Source organism: Carettochelys insculpta, chromosome 6 (genome assembly GCF_033958435.1).
Source record: "Carettochelys insculpta isolate YL-2023 chromosome 6, ASM3395843v1, whole genome shotgun sequence".
NCBI lineage: Eukaryota > Metazoa > Chordata > Testudines > Carettochelyidae > Carettochelys > Carettochelys insculpta.
In genome coordinates this window covers 112521073-112548928 of record NC_134142.1, presented here as the reverse complement: position 1 = coordinate 112548928, position 27856 = coordinate 112521073, and the positions used below count along the sequence as shown (strand labels likewise).

Here is a 27856-nt window from a genome sequence, read left to right as displayed (position 1 = left end):
TTGCATAATCACAACTTCATGCTCTTTACCCTCTCTATATGAGTGTAAAACCCTGTTCAGCAGATTTCAGTTAAAATTTATTAGCCACTTATTCAAGACAATCCACTTTCCTGGGCTAGACACAGCCAATGTTACTGGGCAGGGGAATCATCCTTGTTTTAGTGCTTTTAATGAGATGACTTACAATAGTTTAACAACAGAAGGTCATTAACCTGACACTCTCAATATACCCTCTTTTAAAGCAGAGGTTGCCAAACTATGGCCCGTGGACTGTATCCAGTTTCCTGGTCTTTTAACTCTGCCCTGAACCGCCAGTTAAGGAGCCAGGCCTTGAGTTTGCCCTGCTCTGGTGCTCCACAGGTTAACAACTCCACATGACTGTTGGAAACAAGGGCAACTGGGTGGCTGTGGAAGCTGTTCCCCAAAACATCAGCTCTGCAGTGCCTATTGGCCAGGAACTATAGCCAAAGGGCACTGCAGGGGCAGTGCCCATGGATGGGAAACTGCATAGCTGTATGGCCCTGCCTCCATGTGAGAGGTGGGGAAGGAAGAGATATGCCACTGCATCTAGGAGATGCTTATGCATGGTCCTGATCCTGCACCTTTAAGACCCTGCACCCCTCTCGGCATCCCCTGGCACTGATTTCCTTCTCCCCTCCAAACACCCATTGATCCCAGTCCAGGCACCCTCTTCCACCCAAAACCTCATGGCCCCTGACACCCCGAACCCTGATCTCCCTCATACCCCCAAATCCCTCCAGCCCAGAGCATCCTCTTCCGCCCAAATGCCTCCTCTCCCACCTGACTTCAGAGTCTGCACTCCCTACCCAGAGCCATTACCACCCTCAAAACCCACTACCACCCTCAAGTATGATAATTACAAAGAACATTTCCCCCCTTTACGTGGCTGATATTTAAGCTAGTTAGAAAAGCCCTGTTCAAAGAGGGAGAACATCAGAGCAAATCTCTGTCACATCTGAAATCACATGTGGCCTCTGCAGACACTTAGAATGAATGGTAAAGTGTCAATGAGGGCTAACAGATTGCTACAGCCTATTTCATTTCTTTAAAATGTCCCTAATTGATACCAGAGAAAAAATCAAAGTCAAGCCATAGTGGCAAAAAGATTCAGGCTTCGTTGCCAAGATGAGATGGAAAATAAAGCTTGAGGGCTTTTTTTGCTTTATTTGAACTGTCACACCAAATACCATTTTACTCTGCAGTTTCCTTCCAGAAGCTAGTGGGGTAGAGAGGGCAGACTCTGAAGTATTTTGAGAATATCCACTGCACGGTTAAACTCGTGACAATAAATGTCTTCAATGAAAAACAATCTCAATATTAAATAGGAAAATATATGCAGTGTAAGCAATTACTGAAGATATTTTAGGCCTATTCAATAGCACAGAAGTCTAAACATCCCTTCTTCTCATAAGTGAGGTTTATTTTTTCCTAAGTTTTCTAAGCTGTAGCAAGAAGAGATCCTGAAACATAAGCCCACGTATACAGGACTGCTGTGAGGCCTGAGGACTAGGCAAATGTAGTCAAGACTTTTCTAATATAAAGCAAACTGAGCTGTGAGCAAGAGGCAGAAAAACACCTAAGAAGTACTAGGCACAAATTATGTGAACACCTCTGATCTGGGAACACTAAGACCATGCTTAGTTTTCAATAAACCTGGCGTAGAGCTTTCAATTCTTATCTGATTTTGTGGTCTTGGGGGCTCTCTTGACATCTACTACATTAGCCGTTGGTGCAGGTCTAATGTGATATACAGTGTGAGTGTAGGCAGATAGCCAAAAGATTATCATCAGTGACAGAGCAGCAAAGCTGGACACCACACCGGCAACTTCTGACTACAACATTGGTAACCCTCACATAGGAGAAACAAAGAGGCAGAAGCATGATCTTAGTCAGCATCCCAAAGCAGAGGTCTATGGGGAGGCTAACGCATGTAGGCTCATTACAAAGGACCAGTTCAGTCAGTGCCAGGGAATAAAACACTGCCCCCTAGGCTGGATAGAGTTAAGTCAAGGTTCCACAACATTTATAGACTGAGGCAAACCATCTATGACACACACCTTATGTATTATCTTATGCATTTATGACATGTTTATTACCAACCCTTGTACTTTACTCCTGGCATTTCAGATAAAGCATTTCTATTCACCATCTGTTATTGTGCTTTCACTCCTGATGTTTCACAAAAAAGCATCACTATTCCTCACTTGCTAGGCTGAGTTGTTCTTGTGCTGTCCTGGTGGAATGTATTTACATGTTCTGTACGTTTTAGCAGCATTACTGCTCAGCCCATGCCCTGGACTCTGACTTGCAGCAAACATCTGCTTTTGATAAGGCCTGTCTGTTACTCACAGTGTAACTCTTAGAGGGGTAGATGTGTTAGTCTGCAGCTTCACAGAAAACAAGGAGTCCTACGGTACCTTAAAGACTAACAGACTGATTTATCAGATAATGAACTTTGTTCAATAAGAACCTTCTGAAGAACTGGGTCTTACCCATGAAAACTAATTACCTAATAAGTAAATCTGTTAGTCTTTAAGGTTCTATAGTATAACTCTTGCTTTGGTTCAGACCTCAGGCCTTACACGAGGCCCATGCTTCAGGGTCTTTCTTTCTCCTACAAGGGGCACCCCAGTACATCAGAAGGTGGCACCCTGATTTGTATGTGTATAAAGATGTCTCTCATAGCTGTCCTTGTCTAACCTAGGGTGCATTGGAAAGCCCCACCCCTGACTGAACTGAGTCCATTGCAATGGGCATACCTGTAGCCATTGAGTTAAGATACTAGGTTTCAAGTTTCATGGACACTAAACCTGGCCTGGTGTACTCTGAGGCCAGGATGGGGATGTGCATTCCATCTAATCACCCACTCCAGTTAGGAAACACCATGGTACCAAAGCCATCCACTATGTCCTACACATTTCCTACAGTCACTTATCCATGGTGTTGCAGGCATTGGTGAATCACAAAGTCACTTCACCAATATTGACATGGGATGGTTTGGAAGGGTGCACAACATGTTCATCTTTAGAAATTCAGTTCTGTTCAGAAAGCTCTAGGGTGGGCCTTTTTTCCCAGAACAGAAAAAATCAAGACTGGTGATGAGGAGATGCCTATAGTGATACGAGGAGACCCTGCTTACCCTCTGCTCCCTTAGTTCATGAAACCATAAATAGGAACCCTGGACCACTGCAAGAAGCACTTCAACTACAGGCTGAGCAAGTGCAGAGTGGAGGTGGAATGTGCCTTTGGACATTTAAAAGCCAGGTTAAGGTGCCTTTTGACCTGTTTGGACCTTTGTGAAGATAACATTCCCCCCTGTGTTTGCAGCATGCTGTATTCACCATAATATATGTGAATCAAAGGGGGAAAATTTCATGCTAGCCCAGGTTGCAGAGGCAGATGCCCTGGCAATACTTATAGCAATCAGCAATCCATGTGGAGAAACAATGAAAATCAGGGAGGCTTTGAAAAACACCTTCATGAATGAACAGACAGCTACATGAATCTGCTGCATTTAACTATTATGATACCACCCCCACTCTCCCTCAATGATGTTCATGGTCCTGGAGGCTATGGTGAACAGCCAGGGCCAGTTCCAGGGCATCTATGTGGGCTGGCCTGGCTGCATCCATGACCTGCACATTTTTTGCAGTTTGGGCCTCTGCGCTGGCTGGAGACAGGGACCTACATCCCCCAGAGGGAAATCCCACTGGGGGACACCACAGTGCCCCTCTGCCTGGTGGCTGACACAGCATACCCACTCCAGCCCTGGTTCACGCACCCCTATATGGGCCACCCCACCCCCAGCCAGAAGCAATTTAACACCCAGCCCAACCACGTCCACAATGGGGTTGAACAAACCTTCGCCTGTCTCAAGGGCCAGTGATGCTGTCTCCTAACACGCCTGGAGGTGGGCATCCTCAATGCCCCCTAGGTAGTGGGTGCCTGCTGCATGCTCCATAATATTATGGAGAGCAAGGGTGAGGCCTTCATATGGGGTGGGCGCTGAGGCTGGCACGGTCTACCCCCAGCTGGTCACTGCCCCTAGCCGCCAGACCCACCAGGATGGGGTCCCCCTCCGGGAGGCCATGCACCAATACTTCAAACAGGTGCCCTGGTGAACGCTGCCCCGGCCACCCCTAGCAAGTCCACCACACATGACCATCCATCCTGTGCACCCCCATTGCAACCTCCTGCATGAAGTGCCCACACCCTCCACACACTGCCCCGACCTCCTGCACACCACCCTCTCCAACGGGCACACAGGGATATGGGTGAAATAAACTTACTATTCAACACAACAAAATATTTTTTTCAAACTATAACTATGCCAAATGTTATTATACACCTATGTACAGGTGAGATGTGGGGCAAATTATATACAGGTGGGAAGGGGACATGGGTGGCCGGCATGGGGGACCCTAACTGTGGGGCAGGGGTGGAGGGCCTCGACCCACACCGGCCACAGGACCGTGCGCCCCTGGTCAGGCTGGGAGGGTTCAGGAAGGACTGGGAGGTAGGTCTGGGTGTTCTCCTCAGATGGGCAATCAGCCCCAGCTGGGACCTCTTTGGGGGGCTGGCGGGTGGGGCTCCTGCAGGAGGGGCTGCGGGGGGGACAGTGGGAGGGACTACAGGGGGATGGCAGGAGGGGGCATCTGGACTAGGAGCTCCCTGAAGATGCCCTCCACATCCCTCAGGGTGCCCACCAGTTCCACCCAGGGCACCCGGTGGCCTCGCCTTCCTCAAGGCAGAGGAACTGTTCCACCACCTCCACCTGCCAGCGGACAGAGGCAGCAAGGTGGAGGTCCTCCACCACCAACTTTTGGCCCCTCCAAGAGCAGGGTTGCCCTGCTTTGGCCGGTGGCACTGCATGGTCCTTGCCCTTGCCTCTGGGGGGGCTGTCGAGCACTACGGTGTGTGCGATGCTCTCCTGGCTGTCAGATGGCACAGCTGCGAGAATAGGAGGGAAGAGAGGGACAGGCCATGCGTACCGACCCCTGCCCTGTGGCCCACAACCCCCATTCTCCCCATGGGGCCCATGGTGGTGGAGGTGGGAGTCCCCATCCCCCCGGGGGCTGCCCCACTGTGCACTCTGGCCCTGGTCATCCCCTGCTCCAGGAGCGGGCTGAGGCATTGTCCATTGTGCCAGTAGAGGTTGTGGGTCTGGCTGAGGCATGCAGCGGTACCACGTGGAATGGCTGCTGCCTGTATGCTCTCAGCTTCCTACACCAGGATTTCTGGGTGCAGCTTTAAGGGCTTCTGCAGGCACAGACTGTAGAGCCCCTCAGGCACTGGATAGCAGCTGATTGCCACCATGGCAGATCCACTCTTTCAAAAGAGTAGGTCACGGAACATCTACTCACACCTTTCTAAATAAGTTTTCAAAAGGGGTGGCTTTTCCTATTTTATGTTTGGAAGAGTGATTTTGGAAGCTGGGGTGCATTCCTTTGATTTTGTTTTGCAAAGAGTGTGCAGTGTGTGTAGACGTGCCGCACATACTTTCAAAAGAGGTCCTGGACTTTCGGAAATAATGTCTAGTGTAGTTGCAGCTCATGACTGCTCAACAGAGTAGCCTATGCTTCTCCCAAGCTCATGTCTACAATATCATCTCACAACTGGGGGTCCTTGCTCACCCATTAAGTTTAATAGTAGAGGCAAACAGTTGAAGATGTATTAGGGCAGCTGTCACTGACACGGATACCAGAAAGAGCAAGTCGCTTGCGTAAAAAGAGAAAGTAACTTTACTATACAAAATCCATAAATGACTAATTCATTACAACAGTGGATTAATGAATTATCTTAGTGCTGATCAAAATCTGGGTCAAGCATGAAAGAGCTTCTCATGACTGATGGAATTCAGTTCTGATTTTCTGGGCTGCTTTTTTTGCTCTCATTTATTATTGACTTAAATTTCAGATATTGATTTGCTCTGCCAGCTGGATTGTTGCTGAGACTGCATATCCCTTGCCTGATTTTAGAAGTAGAGCTATATCAACTAGAGGTGGAAAACAACTCAAAGAAAGATAAGAGGGCATGCTTTTTTACAAATTTTTGAATGGCATGTTTTTCTACCACTACAATTCACTTAATAGTGTTAAACTTGTGTTAAAAGAAATTCACATTAGAAAATCAGTTTATTGAGATTAGGAAAACTGAGTTGACTGTTTTTTATGTCTCAAAAGAAAATCCTATCTGTTCAAACACCACCCAGGATATAGCAAAGAGCATCCATGCTTTAAGAAAATACAAATGATCTCATTAATGTCAGTTTACTAGGAAAGAGAACAGGCAATTAGAGCCTCATGCTATTCAATCCTACTCCAGACTACCGTGTCCTATGATAAACAAGTGTTGTCTTACAATAGTTGTCTCCAAAAACACATATGTCATTAGCTTATTTTTATAGCAGATCATTATTCCCCATCATCAGACGTACAAAGCAGCAGCAGGTTTTCTCTACTTTTTTATCAAAATCAATGGGGGAATTGATTAGACAGTGACATTTACCAAAACAGAGGACATGCCAGTTTCAGGGTGAGATGTAAAAAGGATACAGACGCTGAAAATCTGCTCTGCACAGCTCACTGTACCATGCACTCTGTGATGTTCTCAGCACCTGCTGGTTGTGCTTAGGCCAGGGAGGTTGACGAGCAAAGGAAAACTTTGGCTAACAAAGGAAAATCTTTTAGCTCAAGCACCAGTGGAACTGTTTTTCTAGAACCAGGGGCTGCAGGTTCAATCCCTGCTGCTGACAGCCCACCCAGAGACATGGCATAACAAGAACATTTGGCCAATACTACACTTTCTTCACATGCTAATTCTGTTGCCAGTTGCTTCCTGGAGGCACTTAACTGATTTCAACTGGATGCTGAAGGTGTTAAGCGTAGGCTGGCTTGCCATAAGTAAGGCAAATGGCATAAACACACTCTTCAGTCGTACCTTTCCAGAGCCACACATGGGGTGAGAATAGGTTGCAGGAACCAAACATTTAACTACACTGGGATCAGGACAACAGCAAAGTTAAGCTTCCTGCCACCTCTCCTTAAGCCTACCCAACTCTACCACCAGCAAATCCAAGCTAGGACTCCTTACAGGCCCATCCTCCAAAATCCAGCAGCACCCACTCAGCTATATGCTTAGCCCCTAGCGACAGCACCCACATCCCTCCTTTAAGTCCTCTGCGTCTTCTCTGCCCCGTCTGTTCATCATGCACACAGAATCCCACATTATCAAATATCCTTGAGCAGCACAAATCCAGTACATCCACTAACAAAAACCATCCTGTACTAGCAAACAATTTTGTTTACTGCCATGACTACAACCAAATTCTGTGTCACCACAAAGAACTGAAGAATACATTTTAAAAGGACTGTAGAATTTAATAGCAGACTAGAAGTCAATGTGAGAAACAACAGTGATTTGGGGAACTGCGTGTGGATAAAAGTTGAAATGCTGTGGTCTGAAATCCTTATTTATTACAATATTAAAAAAAGTCAAGAGGCTGACAAAAAACATACAGTCAATTTAATGACAAGTTAAAATCATGACGGCTTATAAATTATACTATTTTACCATATAATATACAGATTATCGCTCAAACCCCACTACCTAATCCTAAAGCAAACTAAAAAGACTGATGTATCATGAAAGCCTTGTATAACAGAGCATCTCAATGGAAAAGAGCTTATATGCAATACATTCCTTGCCATATGGATCCTTATTACTGAAATATTTAAGCAGTTGTTACAATGAGTATTGTTTCTGATCATTTAATGCATAACACTGGAACTGTGTTCTAGCCATATCAGTGAACTTATGTCTGACCCAGCAACCTGCAGTTTAGGAAGCAAGAGCTCAATATTCTATCATTAGGCAAGGGTCTTCAATAGTTAGAGACAACGTTCAGCCTTGAAGGGAGGGATTAGGCTAGCAACTTACTTATAATATTAATATTCCCTGTCCTAGTTATATGAAACAATTAAATATAAGCAAAACATGAAAGAGTTAGGAACCAAAAAACCACTGGCTGTGGGGTGGTGGGGAGATGACGGGAGAACAAGGAAGGAGTGACAAGATGAGTTACGTGTCTAAGGTCCTTATTTTAGCTGAGTTACTGTATGTGACAAAATTCTTGACATATGACTTGGAAGTGTAATAGCCTCCTTGGCATAAGTTCCATGCTCTCTTCTGTAAGAGAAAATCATCTCTCTTGAGAGTCTGCCTAAACATCCTTAAATGAGCCCTAATAAGAATGCAGCTGCTCACCCATCACATAACCACCACCCGTGCCAATTCATGGAAGCTTTCATTATAATCAGTCTTGCTGACATGAAATTCAGAGGAAACTACTTCTAAAATACCACTTTTTATTACCTGCTATTTGCAGAATGGCACTAGAATTTTTATACATCTTTAAATAGCTTGGGATGACTTTTATTTTTGTCTTTGAATAGCACAATGCAATGTCAAATCTCTTTCTCCCACATTTCAACAATCAATTTATGTCAATCTACTTTAATGTGTAAAAATGACCATAAAAGCCTTATTTTGATTCTTTCTTTGCAGTTAAGCACAAACATTATCTCATGGCAGTGCAGTTATTCATTTGGAATAAAAACAGCCCTTGGAGCAGAGTACATTCACTGATTGTATTGACATTATTTATAGCCAGGTAACACATTCAGAGTGCTTCCTCTTGTCATAATTGCAGGAAACCGTACCTGCATTTCAGCTCTGTAGTCCCTTGAAGGCACTCTGTGCTCCTGGATCATCACCCCTCTTGGGTATGTAACACTGACAGACCTGGGTTGCCGGCACCAGAGATAGAACCTGTGGGCATAGGGTCTAAAGCCCTACACTCTACAACGTGAGCTAAAGGCCAGCTGGCTCTCAGATGATGCTGTAGAGCAGAAGACTTCACTCTCCCCAGATGAGGTCTCAGTATCTCTGTGTACTACAGGTACAAACCCACGTCCCTCTCACTGCTGACAAGGTTATTCTAGACCCAGCTGCACAGTTCCCTGCCTCTAGTGTGATATCCCAACCAATCTGGACTGTCTAAATTGGTCAGCCTCCGGCTTTTGCTTTCTCTTCAAAGGCTACAAACAGTGTAATTGCCAGTGGCAGGAAGTTACCACACAGGTCTTTCTAAGCAAACACATTTATTCTTGAGGTAAAACAATCACAAAAAGCATAATAAATACAATAAAAGAACCTACAATCATGTGAATAAGACTACCAAAGATCACTCCCCAACTCCAGCAAGGGGTAGGATAGGAGTCATTCCTCCAACAACAAAAAGGTTTTCCGATTTTGGGTCACTGTTGTTGTTGTTTGTTTTTTTCAAGTTCATATCAATCAAATTTGCACTGCCAATAATAGCTCAATCTTTTTATCATATAACTTGAGTCTTTGATCCTGGCTTCATGTAACAGGTAATTAGACGACAATGGTCTGCTCCTTTAGGAAAACTTCAAAAGGTTGTGGTTTTGCATAACTTGTGAAGAGGAACTGCATTCACCTCTCCCTCGATACTTCCCAGAAAACCCATTTCACTTGTCCTGTTGCATGAGACTATTCTTATCTCACTCATTGTTCCCATGATCAGCCACGCCCAAAATAATACACAGCATTTCCATTACATACAAATGACTCAAAAGATACTTGAAAAGCCTTATCAAATCAAATTTAAGAATGTTGCAGGATATGTCATATCTGTCACGTTCCCTTTTAACAGTACTGTACAAATTAACGGTTCACAATACATATAAGCATTGTATGTTTAACTGAGACATACTTAATCACGACCACCAATTTACTCAAAGCTCTCTCAGGGAACAGAGTCAGCCTAGTGATATTGAATACTAACCTGTTTCTTAATCAATTAGCAGGTTGAAATTCTGGTCCCAAATGTCATCACAATTATACTTGTATTATGACAGTACCCAAAATGCACAAGAAGTTGTACTGATAGAGAATGATAGTCCCTTTCCCAGGTAATTTACCGTGTAGGAAAAAAACAGACTGTACAAAAAAGCATAGTAACAATAATGTTTGATACATGCAGGATCTTATATTTGTATAATTGTATGTTAGTAGAAATTTGAGATTTATCTATAGCACAAAAAGTAAATGTAGTCATCTCCTCTAAGTATTCGTGGTATCTTTTAAAATGGTTATCCAAATATCTTCATTACATTAGCAATTTAATCTGAGCCCAAAGCAGCAAAAAGATGTAGAAAACTAAAAATGTTACTTCCCACCCTCCATGCTCCTCAAAAACTAGGAAGGAAATATTAACTTTACAGCATGCTGTAAAGATCAGCACATTGAATTATTTAGGCTTGGAGCAAGATTTTAAGTTGAGAACCTGGAATCCCAACTACCTCCTTCATGTGAAGGTGTTCCCTATCAAGCACCTCAGCTGCGGCAGTACAAAACAGGAGAGGTTCTGATATGGAGATATACCTCTCATAGAGCTGGAAGGGACCTTGACGAGTCATCGAGTCCAGTCCCCTGCACTCACAGCAGGACCAAGCACCACGCCTGCCAATTTTTTTTTTTAAATCTGTTTGCCTCAGATCCCTAAAGGCCCCCTTAAGCGTTGAGCTCACAAGCCTGGGTTTAGCAGGCCAATGCTCAAACCACTGAGCTTGATATATGTGTATCTCTGGCCATCAAGGTCTTTACAGATCAATATCACCATCTTCAACTTTATCCATACACTAGAAACAGAGCAGATAACAGAGTACTGGGACTATACGCTCACAGAACGATTCTACACTTAAGCAGGCAGATACGTTTTGTGCCAGCTTCAGTTTCCAGGTGGATTTAAAGACAAAGCCACATCAAGAAGTCACTGCAGTAATCATACACACATACGCATGCACAAACTCTATATAAACTTAAAAAAAAACAAACCTGTAACAGATAACTGATGTCCCAGTTAAGAAAATTCTACAGTATGTTCAAAAAACTCTGGACAGTAGTGCCAAGTATCCATAAATTACAATCCCAGAAAGAACCACTGTGATCATCTAGTCTAACGTCCTATATAACACAAGCCATTGGAATTGTACCTCTAATACGCAAAAGTCAACATCACATTTATATAAACAAGGTGACACTTTGTACATGATAGACTTTAGCGACACAAGTTCAAATGCATTCCAGTTCACAAAGAACAATAAAGTTTACTTCTCCATACAACAAACTAACACACACTTCACAGATACTATCCCCCAAGGAATGGAGTAGCATCTAACCTTTTTCATGGGAAGTCAAGAAAAAGGAATATATGCAATTGCAAGTGAAATGTAAGATGGGCTTTTGAAGAGCAAATATGTAAAGAAAAAATAAATATATAGGAAGTAGGAAGACTATTAAAGAATAAATGGGCCTTCTGGTTTATCAGAGTTCTAAAAGAAGCAATGAAGGACAAGGATATTTCAGATTTTTTAGGATACAGAGTGTATTAAGGAGCTACTCACCTCACATCTACTCTTTGCAAGTAAGGATGATGTACAGTCAGATTGAGATATCACTAGATGACATGCTGGAACAAATGGGTAATTAGATCAGCAAGTCACTAAGACCAGATTGTTAAATTCTGACTGGATTTTAATAGAATGACACGTTTCAATGACAATCTTTGCAATTCAGAACTTCATGACTGAGGATTGGAGCGTAGCATATAGTGTACCTCTAAAAACCCAAGACAATGTCACAGCACAGGGACATTACAAATGCACAGCCTTATTACAGAAATTGGCCAAAATTATTTGTGACAAACAACAGCAGAATATATATAGTGAACTGCATTGAGATGTGAATACATACTTATTGCAAAATATAAGCATCATTATTAGTAGTTTTTAGCATAACTCCCACAGACAGCATTGTGCTGTAAGACAAAATGTTTTAATTTCATTCAATTATAATAAAATACATAAATACAATATCTTTGGTGATGAGTGTTATGGGAAAAGGATATTACACAGATACTGTATGTCTATTCAGATACACTATGATTGAGTACTTACATCTGCAGATTACATTCTTCAATAAAAGCTACTGGCTATATATTTTATGCAAATAGGAATGTTTAAAATTTATTTTGAGATCTCCCTGATTGGAAAACATTCAGTGCATGGAGCCTGGCCATATAAGCTCACTCCATCTGCCACTCACTACAATGTCAATCTCTCCTGCCATGGAGGAAATCACTTTGCACACAGATTCACTGCATCCTCAAAATACAACTCTGAAAACAAATTAGTGTAAAACTTGAATTTGTTTTTATTAAATAAAGCAGAAGCATAAATCGCAAAGGTGCATACATGAATAGAAACAACTGTTTAAAACTGAAAGCTACTGAGATAAGAAAAAATAGTCTAGATTGCTGTTTCCAACTATTCTGCTAACGAGAATAAGGCAACATTCTGCACTGCCACAGAAATTAGGGACCATTCCTTCTATGTAGAAACTACTTTTCCTCTTCATAGTCACTGAAAACTCCCTTACATCTTTAAATCTATTTTCTACTAGAAACAGTTATAATAATTTTCTGTAGCACTCAGTAAGTTTTGTTTTTTTTGCCACAGAGACAGCATGATTGCATCCCATAGCACATTAGAGAATACACTATAAAAGTAAAAAAGCAAAAAAGTAGTCCTGTAGCATAGAACTATATGGCTGGAAGGGACCTCAGATGGTCATATAGTCCAGCCCCCTGCTTTAAGCAGGATCAACCCCCACTAAGTCATTCCAGCCAGGACCTTGTCAGGCCAGGACTTAAAAATCTCGTGGGATGGAGAAACCACCACCTCTCCAGGCAACACATTCCAATGCTTTACCCAACCTCTTTGGTGAAATAGTTTTTCCTAATATCCAACCTACACCTCCTCCCTCTTCAGCTTCTGACCATTACTCCTTATTCTGCCATCTGACACCACTGAGAACAGTTTCTCCCGCTCCTCTTTAGAGCTCCCCTTTACGAAGTTGAAGGCTGCTATTAAAATCTCCCCTAAGTCTTCTCTTCTGTAAACTAAACAAGCCCAAATCCCTCAGCCTATCCTCATAGGTCTTGTGCTCCAGCCCCTCAATCATTTTTGTTGCCCTCCGCTGAACCTGCTCCAGCACATCCACATCATTTTTATACTGGGGGACCCAAAACTGGACACAATATTCCAGAGGTAGCCTCACCAGTGCCAAATACAGGGGAACAACCACTTCTGTAGATCTGTTCAAAATGCTCCTCCTAATGCACCCCAGTATGCTGTTAGCCTTTTTGGCTACAAGGGAACACTGTTTACTCATATCCAGGCTTTCATTCATGACAACCTGTAGGTCCCTTTCTGCCATACTGCTGCTTAGCCAGTTGGTCCCCAGCCTATAACAATGCTTGGGATTCTTCCATCCCTGATGCAGTACTCTACACTTCTCCTTGTTGAACTGTATCAGATTTCTTTTGGCCCAATCCTCCAATTTATTCAGGTCACTCTGGATTTTCTCTCTGCCCTCCAACGTATCTACCTCTCCCCCTAGTTTTGTGTCATCCACAAACTTGCTGAGGGCGCAGTAGTCCAGTCCCTCATCCAGGTCATTAATAAATAACACCGGCCCCAGAACCAAGCCTTGCGGCACTCTACTTGAAACCAACCACAATCCAGATAGTGAGCCACTGACCACTACCCGTTGGGCCTGACCATCAAGCCAGCTTTCTATCCATCTTACAGACCAAGGATACAATCCATACTTCCTTAACTTATGGGCAAGAATGTTGTGGGAGACTGTATCAAAAGCTTTGCTGAAGTCAAAGTATATCACATCCACTGACTTCTGCATGTCCACCGATCCTGTTACCTCATCATAGAAGCTAATCAGATTGGTCAGGCAGGACTTGCCCCTGGTGAATCCATGCTGGCTACTTTTGATCACTTTTCTCTCTTCCAAGTGCTCCAAAATGAATTCCTTGAGGATCCCCTCTATTATGTTCCCAGGGACTGAGGTAAGGCTGACCGGTCTATAGTTCCCTGGATTGTCCTTTCCTTTTTTAAAGATGGGCACTACATTTTCCTTTTTCCAGTCATCTGGGATCTCTCCCAATCTCCAAGAGTCTTCAAAGATAATGGCCAAAGGTTTGGCAACGACATCTGCCAGTTCCCTCAGTACCCTTGGGTGCATTACATCCACATCCATGGATTTGCGTACATCTAGTTTTTCTAGATAGCTCAGAACTTGTTCCTTCCCTGCAGATGACTGCCCTCCACCTTCCCACACTGCATTGTCTAGGACCATAGTGTCGGAGTTGACTTTTTCCGTGAAGTCTGAGGAAAAAAGAGAATTGAGTACTTCAGCTTTTCTTACATCATCTGTCACTAGGCTACCACTCTCATCCAGTAATGGCCCCACACCTTCTCTGATAACCCGTTTATTGTTAACATGCCTGTAGAAACCCTTGTTACTCTTCACATCCCTTGCCAGCTGCAGTTCCAATCGTGCTTTTGCTTTCCTGATTACTCCCTACCATTCTCCAGCCACATGTTTATACTCCTCCTTAGTCAACTGTCCCCATTTCCATTTCTTGTATGCATCCTTTTTGAGTTTAAGCTGACTAAGGATTTCCCTATTAAGCCAAGATGGTTGCCTACCACGTTTGCATTTCTTACTAGGCAGCGGGATGGTTTGTTCCTGTGCCTTCAGTAAGACTTCTTTAAAATACTGACAGTTCTCTTGAACTCTTTTTCCCTTCATCTTCATTTCCCAAGGAAAACTGCTCATCAGTTTTCTCAGGGAGTCAAAATCTGTTCTTTTGAAATCAAGGGTCTGTATATTACTGCTCACGTTTCTTCCTTTTGTCCGGATCCTGAAATCTCCAATCTCATGGTCACTGAAGCCCAGGTTTCCACCCACTTCTATTTCTCCTACTAGATCTTCCCGGTTTGTGAGCAGCAGATCAAGTTGCACACGGCCCCGGGTCGGTTCCTTCAGCAATTGTACCAAGAAGTTATCCCCAACATTCTCCAAAAACTTCCTGGATTGTCTGTGTGCTGCTGTATTGGTCTCCCAGCAAATGCCTGGATGATTAAAGTCTCCCATGACTAGCACTTTAAAGACTAACAATATAATTTATTAGGTGATAAGTTTTTGTAGGACAGACCCACTTCTTCAGATCTGGAAAATCACCTAATAAATTATATTGTTTAAAGTACTTTAAAGTACTACAGGACTGCTTTTTGTTTTCTGAAGATACATAGTTTCAGAGAGGTAGCCATGTTAGTCTGTAAGTAGATAGTATATAGCAATACAGTATAGTTACTATTGAAAACTTTACTACAAACAGTTCAGCATCATGAAATCCAGGTGATAATGTTTGTGCAATATATATTATATTACTTGATATTTCTATTCATAAAGTAATGTAAACTATCTACTAGAGTAAACACAGTAGCAAATACAGAAGTGTTTCAACACTGTGGATTTGTTTCTGCAAAAACTATAATGGCTTTTACTATAGCGATATAGTAGATTTATTGTAGATGAGATGGGTGAGGTAATACCATTTTTCAGGCCAGCTTCTACTGGAGAGAGAGAGACAGAGGTGTTATTCTACACAGAGCACTTGTCATTTTGCAACCCTCATCAAGAATCCTTTAATGTACAAGCTTCTGTTGTAGACAATTGTTTCTTCTTCCTCATCCCTTAGCCATTGTCATGCAGGCCCCCATAATTCAGCTAGATTCAGGAACTATCATAACATGCAATCAACTGCATCTACAACTTTGCACTACAACAAATAGCTGAGAAAAAGCAAGAATAAAGGACAGATAAGGAAACCATGGGAGCAGTTCATGTGAGCAACAAATGTCTGCATAAAAGACCAATACAGAAAATCACACCCTCAACTTAAAAGTATTTGCCAACTTGTATTTTACACCTTAACAGGAAAAAAATTTATAATTATCCTGAGTGCATTAGCTAAGTAACACATGTGGCCTATAGCTGAAAATGAGAATTGTACTTTATGTTTCAGGTTCCTATACTTACACACAAAACTAGTAAACAAAGTTGATTTACTTGAGGGTAAAACCACTAGCATTTTGCTCCTCTTCTGGCTCAGCCAGCCATATCCCCACTGCATTTTGGAAAGAAGACTAATGACTAATTATTTGTGGATCTCACCAAAAATTAGAACAGCCAGTTTCTTCTATAAACCAAACTGGAGTTCCAAGCTACCTTTGCTAAAGTTGCCTTTATTTCTCTTTATCTGCTTATAGATTTTATTCTCAAATCAATTTGCCGTACACCTTAGTTTAACAGATCATTTCAGAAGCAGGAAAGAGCACACGTCAAAAATTATGCAAAATGGAAACTAATACTTTAGAACATTTCAACACAATTTCTGGCTTCCAAAACCACAAGCCAATCCCTTTGTATACAAAGTTCCTACTTTGTTCTCTGTGATTAATGGGAAAATTTCTTCAAGATACAGTTTCATTTAGAGCTTTGATCATTTTTTGCCATGACCATTATGACTGCATGTCAGTATTTCTAAACACTAATTATTAAAAATGTGAAAGACAGGTATAAATAAAAGTTCATCACATGTGGCCATGTTACCTGTTACCAAGGATAGGCTCTCCAGAAGCACCCAGTGCGGAATAGTCCATGCCATAGAAATTCAGTCCCAGAAGAATTTTACTCCTCCATTTAGATTCAGGATCAAGCACTTGAACACAGGCTCTTACCCAGGGAAGAGGGGAGTTTGGTCCAGGCCTGTTGGATCAGCAATGAAATAAACAGGATGTCAGGAACCGTAAGTATTTATTATCAGATACCAGCAGCTTTGTGTTCTTGAATTAATTATAACTTGATTAGAAACTATTGCTCATGAAATATTACAAAGGCTAAATGTACAGTTGCTTGTAGTTGCACAGAACTTGCTTTTCCGATCATAGAATCATAGAAGAGTAGGACTGGAAGGGACCTAGAGAGGCCATCGAGTCCAGCCCCCTGCCCTCATGGCAGGTGACACTGTGATCCCTTTCTAACATAACAGACAAAGAAACATTTCATGTAAGACAAAAGAGAAGGCTTCCACTTAGCAGTTTTTTGTTTCACTGGGCCTGCGATAATGCCCACATGATAATTCAAAATACTTAGCGCCATGATGCATTTTGTGTACCATTCTGAGCTTTGGTGTTACACTGCAACATAATATATTGGAGCTAATCCTGTTCGTTGTATTCACACAAGGAGTTGATAATTGGTCAGTGGGTTTAATCCATTTTTGCTGATCATTCCTATCGTGTACTATCGAATGCAGAATTATCTGGATAGGAAATGGCATCATAATGAAAAGCCATGTTGTAAAATGAACAGTTAGATCAGACAGATGTCATCACATGCACCAAGCATTCAGTAGCCTAACATAAAGAATGGCGTATTCCAAATCTTGTCAACATCTATAGGTTTCAACATCCAGCAGTGATCTATCTCAAAGTAGTTTTGGCTAGATGTGCATTTAAAAATAAAATCCAAATAATACACATACTCTTCAGAAAATATTTTGCTTAAAATTATGAGTTCTTAATTAAATGTAATGATTTGTATTCAAATGGGTGTAGCATCATATGTCAAGACTAGGCTTGGTGGAATTGATTTTCTTTTTTTCAATTTTTATAAATTTAAATTTCATAACTGAAGGAAATATAGGGAGTCAGACAATTATTTAATTATAGTAGATGTAGAAATTCAAAAAGTAGGAGCTTTATGACCATTAAAACACTATTTTTCAGCATCATGTGCCAAAACATGAAAATTAAATAGCCTTAAATCAAACTCTAGTAAGTTCTGAAGGAGACATTTTCTAACTTTGTCTAGAGGAACAATTTGATCATCAGTGGAAGTATTTTTCATTGGTTTGTGCATATACTATAAAATTGATGCCAATCTACATTTACCACCTTAAAAAAATCTAATCCTCCCAAACCTAGATAATATTTATTCAAGGAAATTCAAATAAAAGATCAAAAGTAGTAAAAAAAAATCCTGTCTCAAACTAAGGTACTATTATAGAATCTCATTTCAATGGAAATGAGTGGTGTTATTACAAACTCTAAAAAGTTATTACAAACTCTAAAAAGTGATATTTTGTGCAAAAAGAGCAAATGCTCTGCAGTTACAACAGACTTAAGCAACTGTATGCACCAGTTTAAAAACTGACTCATGTCTCCATAACACTGCTTAAAGACAAAGATGTTGTTCCAGCTAAATTCCAGCTAAAATTAAAATGATCTCTGTAGCTGTTTGATTTTGATACCTACCTCAAGAATAAAGAGATCTAATGCACTTGTGCAAAAGTTATGTTTTTAAAGCCTTATTGATTTATCAGTAGATACATTCTCTACCTTGAACGTGTGATGGATGGATGGATGATGCTACATTATACATTTTAAGCAAGTATTCTTGGGAATGCCATATTCCTTTGTCAGCTACAAGGAATGGGCAGTTCAGAACCCAAGCAAAACTGTCAGGTATACTTTGACAAGCTCCTGTTCTGTCATTATTTTTCATCTAATTGTTTAGGCATAAGAAACTCACTGCATAGTTGGCTGAAACTGGAACATGTTTCAGTAGAGAGTTTAAAAGAAAGATGTGCAAATCTCACTTTTCATTCCCTGCTTTCCCCCTGCTCCCCCAAATTCTAGGGCTCAAAGAATGCATCTACACTACAGTGATCCTTCAAAAGAAGTTTTTTTGGAAGAGATCTTCCAAAAAAACTTATTTTGAAAGATCACATCCACACTCAAAAAAAGCGGATCGAAAGATCAACCTGCTCTTTCAATAGAGCACATTCACACAGCCCCTCCTTTTTCGAAAGAACGGTCCAGGGATCAAAAAATCTGGTGCCATGAGGAGTGCTCTGTCAAAAGAAGGGCCCATGGAGCATTTACACATGCTTTTTTCAAAAGACTCTTTCAGAAAAAGGTGCTTTTCCTCATCAGGGAGAGGAAGAGGCCCGTCAGAAAACGGACCACATTCTTTCAATTTCAGATGGAAAGAGCACATTTTGTGTGTAGACACTCCACAGGTGTTTCCAAAAAAAGCCTTGCTTTTCTGGGGGAAAAAAAATCATTAGTGTAGACCCAGCCTAGGATTGGGTTGTTGAGAATGAAAATGGTTGTTGAAAACTGAGAAAGAGGAGTAGTAGAGGCAAGGCACAGGAAGATGTGGAAGTAAGAAAGATATAGAAACTTTTTCCATGAAATAGAGACAAGCTTCTTTCAAACATTTACTTGGATAAATAAGCATCAAACACAAACCTGTCTAGAGGTTATCAAAATGCCAATATACTGTATATGACAGAAGTCCCTTAGGGTGCCATAGTTCAGTGCAAATGAATGGTATGCTATTCCCCAATGGCAGAGAGAATTTATTAATTCACCTCAGTACCAACCTTGGGAAACCATTTTTCAGCTATGTAGTGTAAATTTAGCAGAAGCATATTTTTGCCAGGAATTTGAGTTTGAAGGCAACTCTCAGCCAAGTAGCATTGAATATATTTATTACAGCATTTAAAATAGCTTCTTAAACACTAGAGTCTACTCTAAAACCAAATTAGGCAAGCGCAAACATCATTTGCGCTCAATGCCATTCTTCCACAGAATGAAAGTATATTGTATATTCATCCAATCATAGGTTTTGAATCTGCACCAGCTAGAGTCTAAAAGCAAAGTAAAAAACATCTTACAGAGAAAAAATAAACGTCCAGTTATAAGCAAAGAGATTCTTGAGGTGACGTTCACGACCCTTTTAGAGATTTGGACATCCAGCTTCTATTCAAGTGAATGAGAATATAGCACCCTAACCTTAGGTAGTTTTAAGGGCTCAGCCTTCATCATAATCCCAGCTGTTAACCCCAAAACCTTATCTGTTGTAGAAAAGGCTATTGACTCTTCTTGTGATCAGTCAAGGCTCTAGTTTTCACAAGTACATAACTGACAATTTGTTTCTGGTTAACTATACCCACCCACGTAGCCTTACCGCTGTGGTGTTGAATAGTCATATGTCATGAGACTGAAGCCATCCATTACTGAAGCCAACTGATCAAATTCTTTCTTTGTGAATATTCCCAGCTGGTCGGTCCTTTCAACAAACAAAAAAGACAAGAGTACTACATATTTTGCATCACTCTCTCTTAGAATAATTAAATTTAATTAATTTTTATCACACAGCACAAAACTTTCAATTTGGCACTGCAGTAAGTCACATCAGTGAAGTTCATAAAAAAATACTGAGTTCTACTACAGTGCCCAGGGGAAAGTATCAAAGAATTGGCCATCATAATATACTTTCAAAGATATATTTGCAACATGGGTACACATTAATATAAAAACTATGTTTTAATCAAATTTCTTCCCATGACAGTGGTCTGAACGATCACACTAATTGTCTTTCGTAAGTCAAGCAATGAATCATTTTCAAAGGGAAAGGATGAATTTAACAAATGTATCTTATAAAAACAACAAAAAACTAATTTTTTGTCTCACTTTTACAATGACCCTTACTTATATAACCGAGTGTCAAGCCTCCAAACCAGCTTCATGTGTTTTGTTAGTTCTACTAATGGAGAGCCCTTGCCCAAATGTCTTTCGTTTTCTTTTAGGGTAAGCTGAGACATACTCACTAGCTACTCTGTCAAATTCCTACAAAGAGCAGTGGTCATAACATCAGAGGAGGGACAAGTTCAAGAAGGATTGTGCCTCTTTCTACCACTCTCCTCAGGAAATAGAAGACAGCCTTGACAAAAACATACCCCGAACAGGACACAAGTATGGGAGAAAACACTGGAATGGATGCCTGTGTCCATAGCAGGGCTAAATTACCTCTTCTTGGGGACTGGTGCTAGTAGATTTCATGGAGTCCCATAGGCTTTGGGATGGGGCCAAAAAAGAGAGGTTCAGTGTGTAAGAGGCTGATGCTAGGAAGAGTAGGGGTGTGGGATCTGGACAGGAGATCAGGTGCAGGAGCAGGCTGCGGGTGGCAGCCCAGGGTCGTGGAAGGAAGTATGGTCTTTCAGACAGTTCAGTGTCTGGGCAGGAGGTAGGGTATGGGAGGGAAGAGGAGAGTGGGGTGCTTACCTGGCATAGCTCATGAGGGAGAGGGACCGGTGGCTCCACTCCCCACCACTCTCATTGGTCACAATTCCCAGACAATGGGTATAATGGTGAAGGAGCCTGGAGCGCCTAAAAGCCCCTTTCATAATCTGCCCTTGGTCCCCAAACATCTGGGAGATAAGGGCAAGAGGCAAAAAAAGGAAAAACAGCTCACTCCCTCCTAAGTAGAGCTAAATAGTGAGAGGAATACTAAGGAATACTACACAGGACCAGTGCGTGTGGGTTGCTACAAACTCCAATTTACTTAACAGAACAGACAATGGTATGTACTTTCAAGTAGGTGTGGCACTGTTCTGCATGTCACTTACAGACAAATGTAGGGAACGTAATTCCTTGGAAAGGAAATGGAGGGAAAATATTTCAGAATTCAGAACTGTTCCTGACCAATTGCTTTATAGGAGGAAAGTTATTAGGTCTAAAATTCTATTACTATCCCTTACCTAGAAATACTGAAAATAAAATTGCACTCTGAAAAACAGTTAATGGAGCAGAAGTTAAGAAGTGGCGAGGAATAATCATTTTCAATGTGAACGTTGACAAGCGTGGACTAGGTATGAATGATATTGGAAAGTCAGATCAACTAATATGATAAAGCACATACCAGAATCAGATTATTTACTTCCACTATAGATAAATATGTGGGTAACTGTTCTGCTTTAATGTATCTTATAGCTGCCTCATGCTTCAAGAATCAGTAATTCAGTTGCCATATTAAGGAGCGCCTTCCTTCTCTCCTACCCGCAAAGCTTCAAGCAGAAATTAAAACTAAAATCTCCTCTTCTGGGACCAAAGTGTGAGCCTCAGTCTTCTCAACTGCAATCTGCCTGCCATTTTGCTGGAAAGCTAAATCACAAACTTTCTACAAGAATAAATCAGAGTGTCTTTGCACAAAGTCATGGTAACCCGAACACCTGCAGGTAAAACAGTTTCCCTTCGTCAACCCCAGCAAAATGCATTTTCTGTAAATTGATTCTGATTACTTGCAGGGAGAAAGCATAAGGAGTAATTATAGCAGACTTTAGATTGTTATGGAATATTGTATTGCTTTGTAGATTAAGCAGTGCAATACTTGAATGAAACTCAGGGATGCAGCTTGCCCACCCACTCACCCTTTTTCTAATGAACTGCAAAGAAAAGGGAAAAAGCCATGCAAAGCACTGACATCTTTTCACACACAAAGGCTACGTCTACACTAGCCAAAAACTTTGAAATGGCCGTGCAAATGGCCATTTCGAAGTTTACTGACGAAGCGCTGAAATACATAGTCAGCACCTCATTAGCATGCGGGCGGCTGCAGCACTTCGAAATTGACATGGCTCGCCGCCACGCAGCTTGTCCAGACGGGGCTCCTTTTCGAAAGGACCCCGGATACTTTGAAGTCCCCTTATTCCTATAAGCAGATGGGAATAAGGGGACTTCGAAGTAGGCGGCATCCTTTCAAAAAAGAGCCCCGTCTGGACAAGCCGTGCGGCGGTGAGCCGCCTCAATTTCGAAGTGCCGCGGCCACCCGCATGCTAATGAGGTGCTGAATATGTATTTCAGCTCTTCATTAGTAAATTTCGAAATGGCCATTTGCATAGCCATTTCGAAGTTTCTGGCTAGTGTAGACATGGCCAAAGGCTTGTAAGTGAACAGATACAAATAAGTGTAACCTCCTGCATGAGTGGCACTCTGTTGTCCCCTAGCAGTGACAAGGCAACTTAAAAATTGATGAACTTGCTACAGTCTTGGTTAAGAAATATGTCTCTAAGCTCATAAAGTACCAGATCACGCAGGTAGCTCCAAAGGTCCCATGTCTGACCCCTTTACTATCACACCGGTGTGAGGCAGCATTACAGAAGAAAGGACAATTGACCAGTAACAAAGACCTGAATTTCTGATTGAGACTAAATTAAGAGCACTAAAGCAGAGATGAGGAACCTCTGGAGCACAGTCTACAACCAGACTGCAGTTTGTCTGAATCCAGCACCCAAGGCTCTGGGCTCCCCAGCATCTGGCCCCGAGCCCTCCAGGCCAGATAAGGCAAGCCCAGGCTGGAAGCAGGAAGCAGTGGTGCCACCACCACCGCTTCTGATTCCCCCTCTTCTGGATGAGGGGAAAAGCAGCTCACAGCACCCTGCAGAGGCTTTTCTCCCGACCTCCCCGAGGCACCCAGCCAATTTTGGCCAATCAGAGCAACAGGAGATCAGTGTTTGGGAGAGGCGGGGAGAAAAGCCTCTGTAGAGAGGGTTTCTCCACTGCTGTTCCCCAGGAGACTACAAGGTACGTGCCTCTCCCCATTGCCCAGGCTCCCCAAATCTCAGCCCACTTCTGCCCAGACCCCCATGCCCATTCTGCTCCTGTACCCTCCCTCCCAGATCGCCACCCTCAACCTGCTCCTGTACCTTCCCCCTGCCAGACTGTCCATCCTCAGCTTGCTCCTGCACCATCCTCAGCCTACTCCTGAACCTTCCCACCCTGACCCCCCCATGCCCACCCTGTTCCTGTACCCTCTCCCCCGCCCACACCACCATCCTCAGCCTGTTCCTGCATCCAAACCCCTCACCTTCTACCCACTCCAGGCCCCACTCACTGCTGCGTCCAGCCCAGATCCCCAAACCCCAGCCCATTCCTGCATCCTCCCACACAGACGCCATACCTGCTCCTTGGCTGCACCCTCCTGCACACTGAATCCTGAACCCTCCATTTTTGGTCCCATCCTGGGCCACCAGAAGAGTTAATCTGAGTTAATGTGGCCCCCGACTGATTTTCTGCAGGGTCCCCACCTCTGCACTAAAGAACACGACCCATCAACAGAGGGTGTAAACCATCATTTTCAATTTGGCAGCAGTCTATTCTGCACAAATAATTTAGGAAACTCTCAGCTGTTGGGTGGGGGGGTGTCATTATTTTGCCCAATGCAAGGCTTCCAGAAAGATTTTCACTAAAAGAACTGATACTTGAGGATAGAAACTCAGACTGATAGACTTTAAGGCCACAAGGGACCATTATGATTGAGTATGACCACCTGCATATCATAGGTAAAGGAACCTCACCCACTCATTCCTGTAATAGACCTGCTAACATTTGGCTGAGTTACTAAGTCCTCAAATCATGATTTAAAATCTTAAAGCTACAATGAATTCACCATTTACATTCTTTCAAACTAAGAAATGACCCATACTGCAGAAGAAGGTGAAAACTCTTGGGGTCTCTACCAATCTGACCTGGGGAAAAATTCCTTCCCAACTCAAAATAATGGTGATCAGTTAGGCTCTGAGCATAAGGGGAAGACCCAACAACCACACACCATGAAAAGAGTTCTCTGTACTAACTCACAGCCCTCCCCATCTGGTTCCCCATCACTAATCATTTGGGATATCTGCGACAAGTAGTCACAGATCTGCTATGTTCCATTTTGGGTGTGTTATCATACCATCCTCTTCATAAAGTTATCGAGCTTTATCTTGAAGCGACTTTCAAGCCTAAACTTGCTGATGGCCAGTTTATAACCATTTGTTCTTGTGTCCACAATGTCACTTAAATAACTCCTCCCTCTTCCTGGTAATCTTTCCAATGTATTTATATAGATCGAGTCCCTTCAGTTTTGTTTTGGTTTGGCTGCACAAGCCAAGCTCTTTGTGCTGGTAACGTGCTTTTCAGATGAGGATATCAAATCACTTTGAAGTTTAACTTAATCCTACTTTCCATTTCATGGTAGATATTTCCCCCCTCCAGTATACAGTTGAGGAAACTGATACACAGAGGACCAAGAAACTTGCCTGACTAGATGGAGAAACTCTATGAGAATAAAGGGACTTGCAATCCTATGTTTTAACCAAAAGCCTGTCTTTCATTGAGACTCTGAATAGTAAAGGTGTATTAGAGTCAATGCAGTTGCAATAACCCCATCACCATTTATCAAAAAATACATAATATGCATATTGGAGGCAGCTTGTCATTAAATTCTCTGTTGACAGAAGCTGATTTGATCTGTTCAAAGAAGTGCATCTATTAAGGGGAAGAAATGAGCTGTGCAAGCACACATAATATAATAATCAGAATATTTCACAGAACAATATCTCAGGAAGTTCTTTGTGTAGAATTAGTTTGCCCTCTGAACTGCTGCATTTGCAACAGCTCTGAGTTTACCTGAACACGTTTGAAATGGCAACAGTGCAGTTTGAGGCCTAAGTAAATATGGTTTTTAAAAAAGTGAGAAATGAAGCACTGAATGAGAGAAATGTGACCTTCCATAAGATAAAAATAGAATTTAGTTCTTAATGTATACAAACATACTGTAATTAGGCAATATCCTCTATGATGACATAATTCAGTATCAACAGAAAGTCCACATAAAAGAGAGAGGTAATAGAAACACTTTTCCATTAGGCCATATCAGATCCTTTTAGTCTGTTCTACAAAGAAAGCATGTCACACAGTTACATTCGAGTTTTTCTCCTCCTCCCCTCTTTTTCCAATCCTCCAAATGAGGCTCAGTTTCTTTAATAATCATAGAATCATAGAAGAGTAGGACTGGAAGGGACCTCGAGAGGCCATCGAATCCAGCCCCCTGCCCTCACGGCAAGACCAAGCATTTTCTAGACCATCCTTAGACACATCTGAAGAGTCCCACTTGATTCTTTAAGTAAACAAATGTCCAATGTAATTATCTCTAAAACCTATACAACACCAAAAAAAACCCAAACAAAACAACAAAAAACAAGCATTCAGATTTGGAAACAGTCATCCAATTTAGATTTGATTTGACTGCACATGCAGTGCCAAAGGCACTTTGGGTAGAAGATCATTGCAAAACATTTTCCTTTGATTTTTAGCCCATATTAGTCATTTCATACACCTCTTAAATACATTACTTTATTTTAGGCTAAGTAGGTTCCTTAAACTTGCCACAGTTCACACATTTCAATATGGAAGCTTATGTCCCCACTTGGTTATTGCTCACACAAGCTATAGATTCAAGCTAAAATATCTCTTTTCCTTTAGTCCCTCTGGCCATACATCTGGTTCCTAGAGACTCCCTCAAATGTCATTTTTAATGTGTCCAGAACTAAGCACAACATTCCATCTGTGATCACATCACAACCCTACAGAAATCAACTCAATCTTATATCTGTACATGCAGTCCAAAACTGCACAACCCATTTTTGCTATTCAGCTGTCCATCTGACTTCTAAAATTAAGTATGTTTGACATGCAGTAAAGTCTTTGGCATTAATGATTTCCATTTTTCTCCTTCTCATTAAATAGCTCATTTTCAGCCCTTACTGATGTTACCATATCATCTTCATTTGTTCTCAGCTGCAAATTAACATGCTCTTTCTACTCAAGACAGGAATGATGTTTAACAGGTAGCTCAAACAACTCTTCCATTATTCCAGTTCCTAAATCTACTAACTCGTCATGTCTCTATTTGTGGCATGCTTTTCTTCACTGGTCAGCATTTACATCAAAATCTGCATGAACAGAGTACCAAATTTTAGAAGAATTATTTATAGTACCTTAATGTCATATTACAATACATCAACAAATCACACACCACTTCCTGGTATTTCTGTCTCATTCAAGATTGTATACACTTCTTTAATCTCATAGCCTGCACCAAATTTGAAATTTGTTCCTTTACTAGACTTAAATTGCTATTGCCAGGGTTACTTGTTCAAAGGTTAGTTTTATATTTGTTCTCTTCCACCTTCTTGTCCCTCTCCAGTTTTAGGTGCCACTTCGCAAGTACCTGACAGTGGTACAACAAGAAGTCCTGTGGCACCTTATAGAGTAACAGATATTTTGGAGAATAAGCTTTTGTGGGCAAAGACCCACTTCACCATGCATCTGACGAAGTGGGTCTTTGCCCATGAAAGCTCATGCTCCAAAATATCTGTTAGTCTATAAGTTTCCACAGGACTTCTTGTTGTTCTCGAAGATACAGACTAACATGGGTACCTCTCTGATACTTGACAGTGGTACAGTACCTTTTCTACAAAAGCTTCTTCAGCATTTTAGGATGCACATTATCTAAACCTTTTAAAGTAGTTTATGTTCAGATATTGAAAAACATTCTGGTCTTTACTTATAATTATTTTATAAGTTTCTAAATTTGACCATTTAAAACACATTCCTTGTTGAAAAACAGAAAAAAATTTTAGAGCGTTATCAGCCATTCAAGCCACTTTCATTTATTCTTGAATGAACTGTTTTTTCTGCTACTTCTCTCACGCTTGCTCTGCAAGAGGAAAGAAATATAAAGCTTCCTATAATTCATTCAGTTTTTCCCTGCAAGTTTAAATTATATGCTTGTTTGATTACATCATCTCTTTTCCATTTACAGAACAGAGTTTTTTCTCTAGCCTAAGGTCTTTGAATACTCCTTCATGAAGGAACAGCCAAATACACAAATTAGATACAAGGTGACTAACATATTTTATTTGCTAGACAGAATTGTGGTGTCAGCAGCCATTTTGGCAAATGTAGCTGCACAAATATGCAGAAGTGTCAAATTCTAGCTCACCAAGTCAAGGGCAGGATAACAGCTCCCAGAAGCACTTGTCGCCTAGTGAACCAGCATTCTGAAATATAAGTAATCTATGCTTCTGGTAGCATTAGATTTAGCATCCATGTCAAACCATGGCCTTGACTCTGTAGTACAGAGCCATGAA

At 41.6% G+C, this 27856-nt stretch overlaps 1 protein-coding gene across 4 annotated transcripts in view; it reads right to left on the bottom strand.

The window, feature by feature from the left end:
• The window catches only part of CHID1 (chitinase domain containing 1), a 241715-nt gene that overhangs the window by 105753 nt on the left and 108106 nt on the right, over positions 1–27856 (bottom strand). For all 4 annotated transcript variants that reach the window (XM_074995994.1, XM_074995996.1, XM_074995993.1 and 1 more), the window contains 2 exons: positions 20068–20169; positions 16642–16797 (listed from right to left, as the gene is read on the bottom strand). In XM_074995994.1, coding sequence (XP_074852095.1) covers positions 16642–16797; positions 20068–20169 — 258 coding nt within the window. The remainder of the gene's footprint in view (positions 1–16641; positions 16798–20067; positions 20170–27856) is intronic.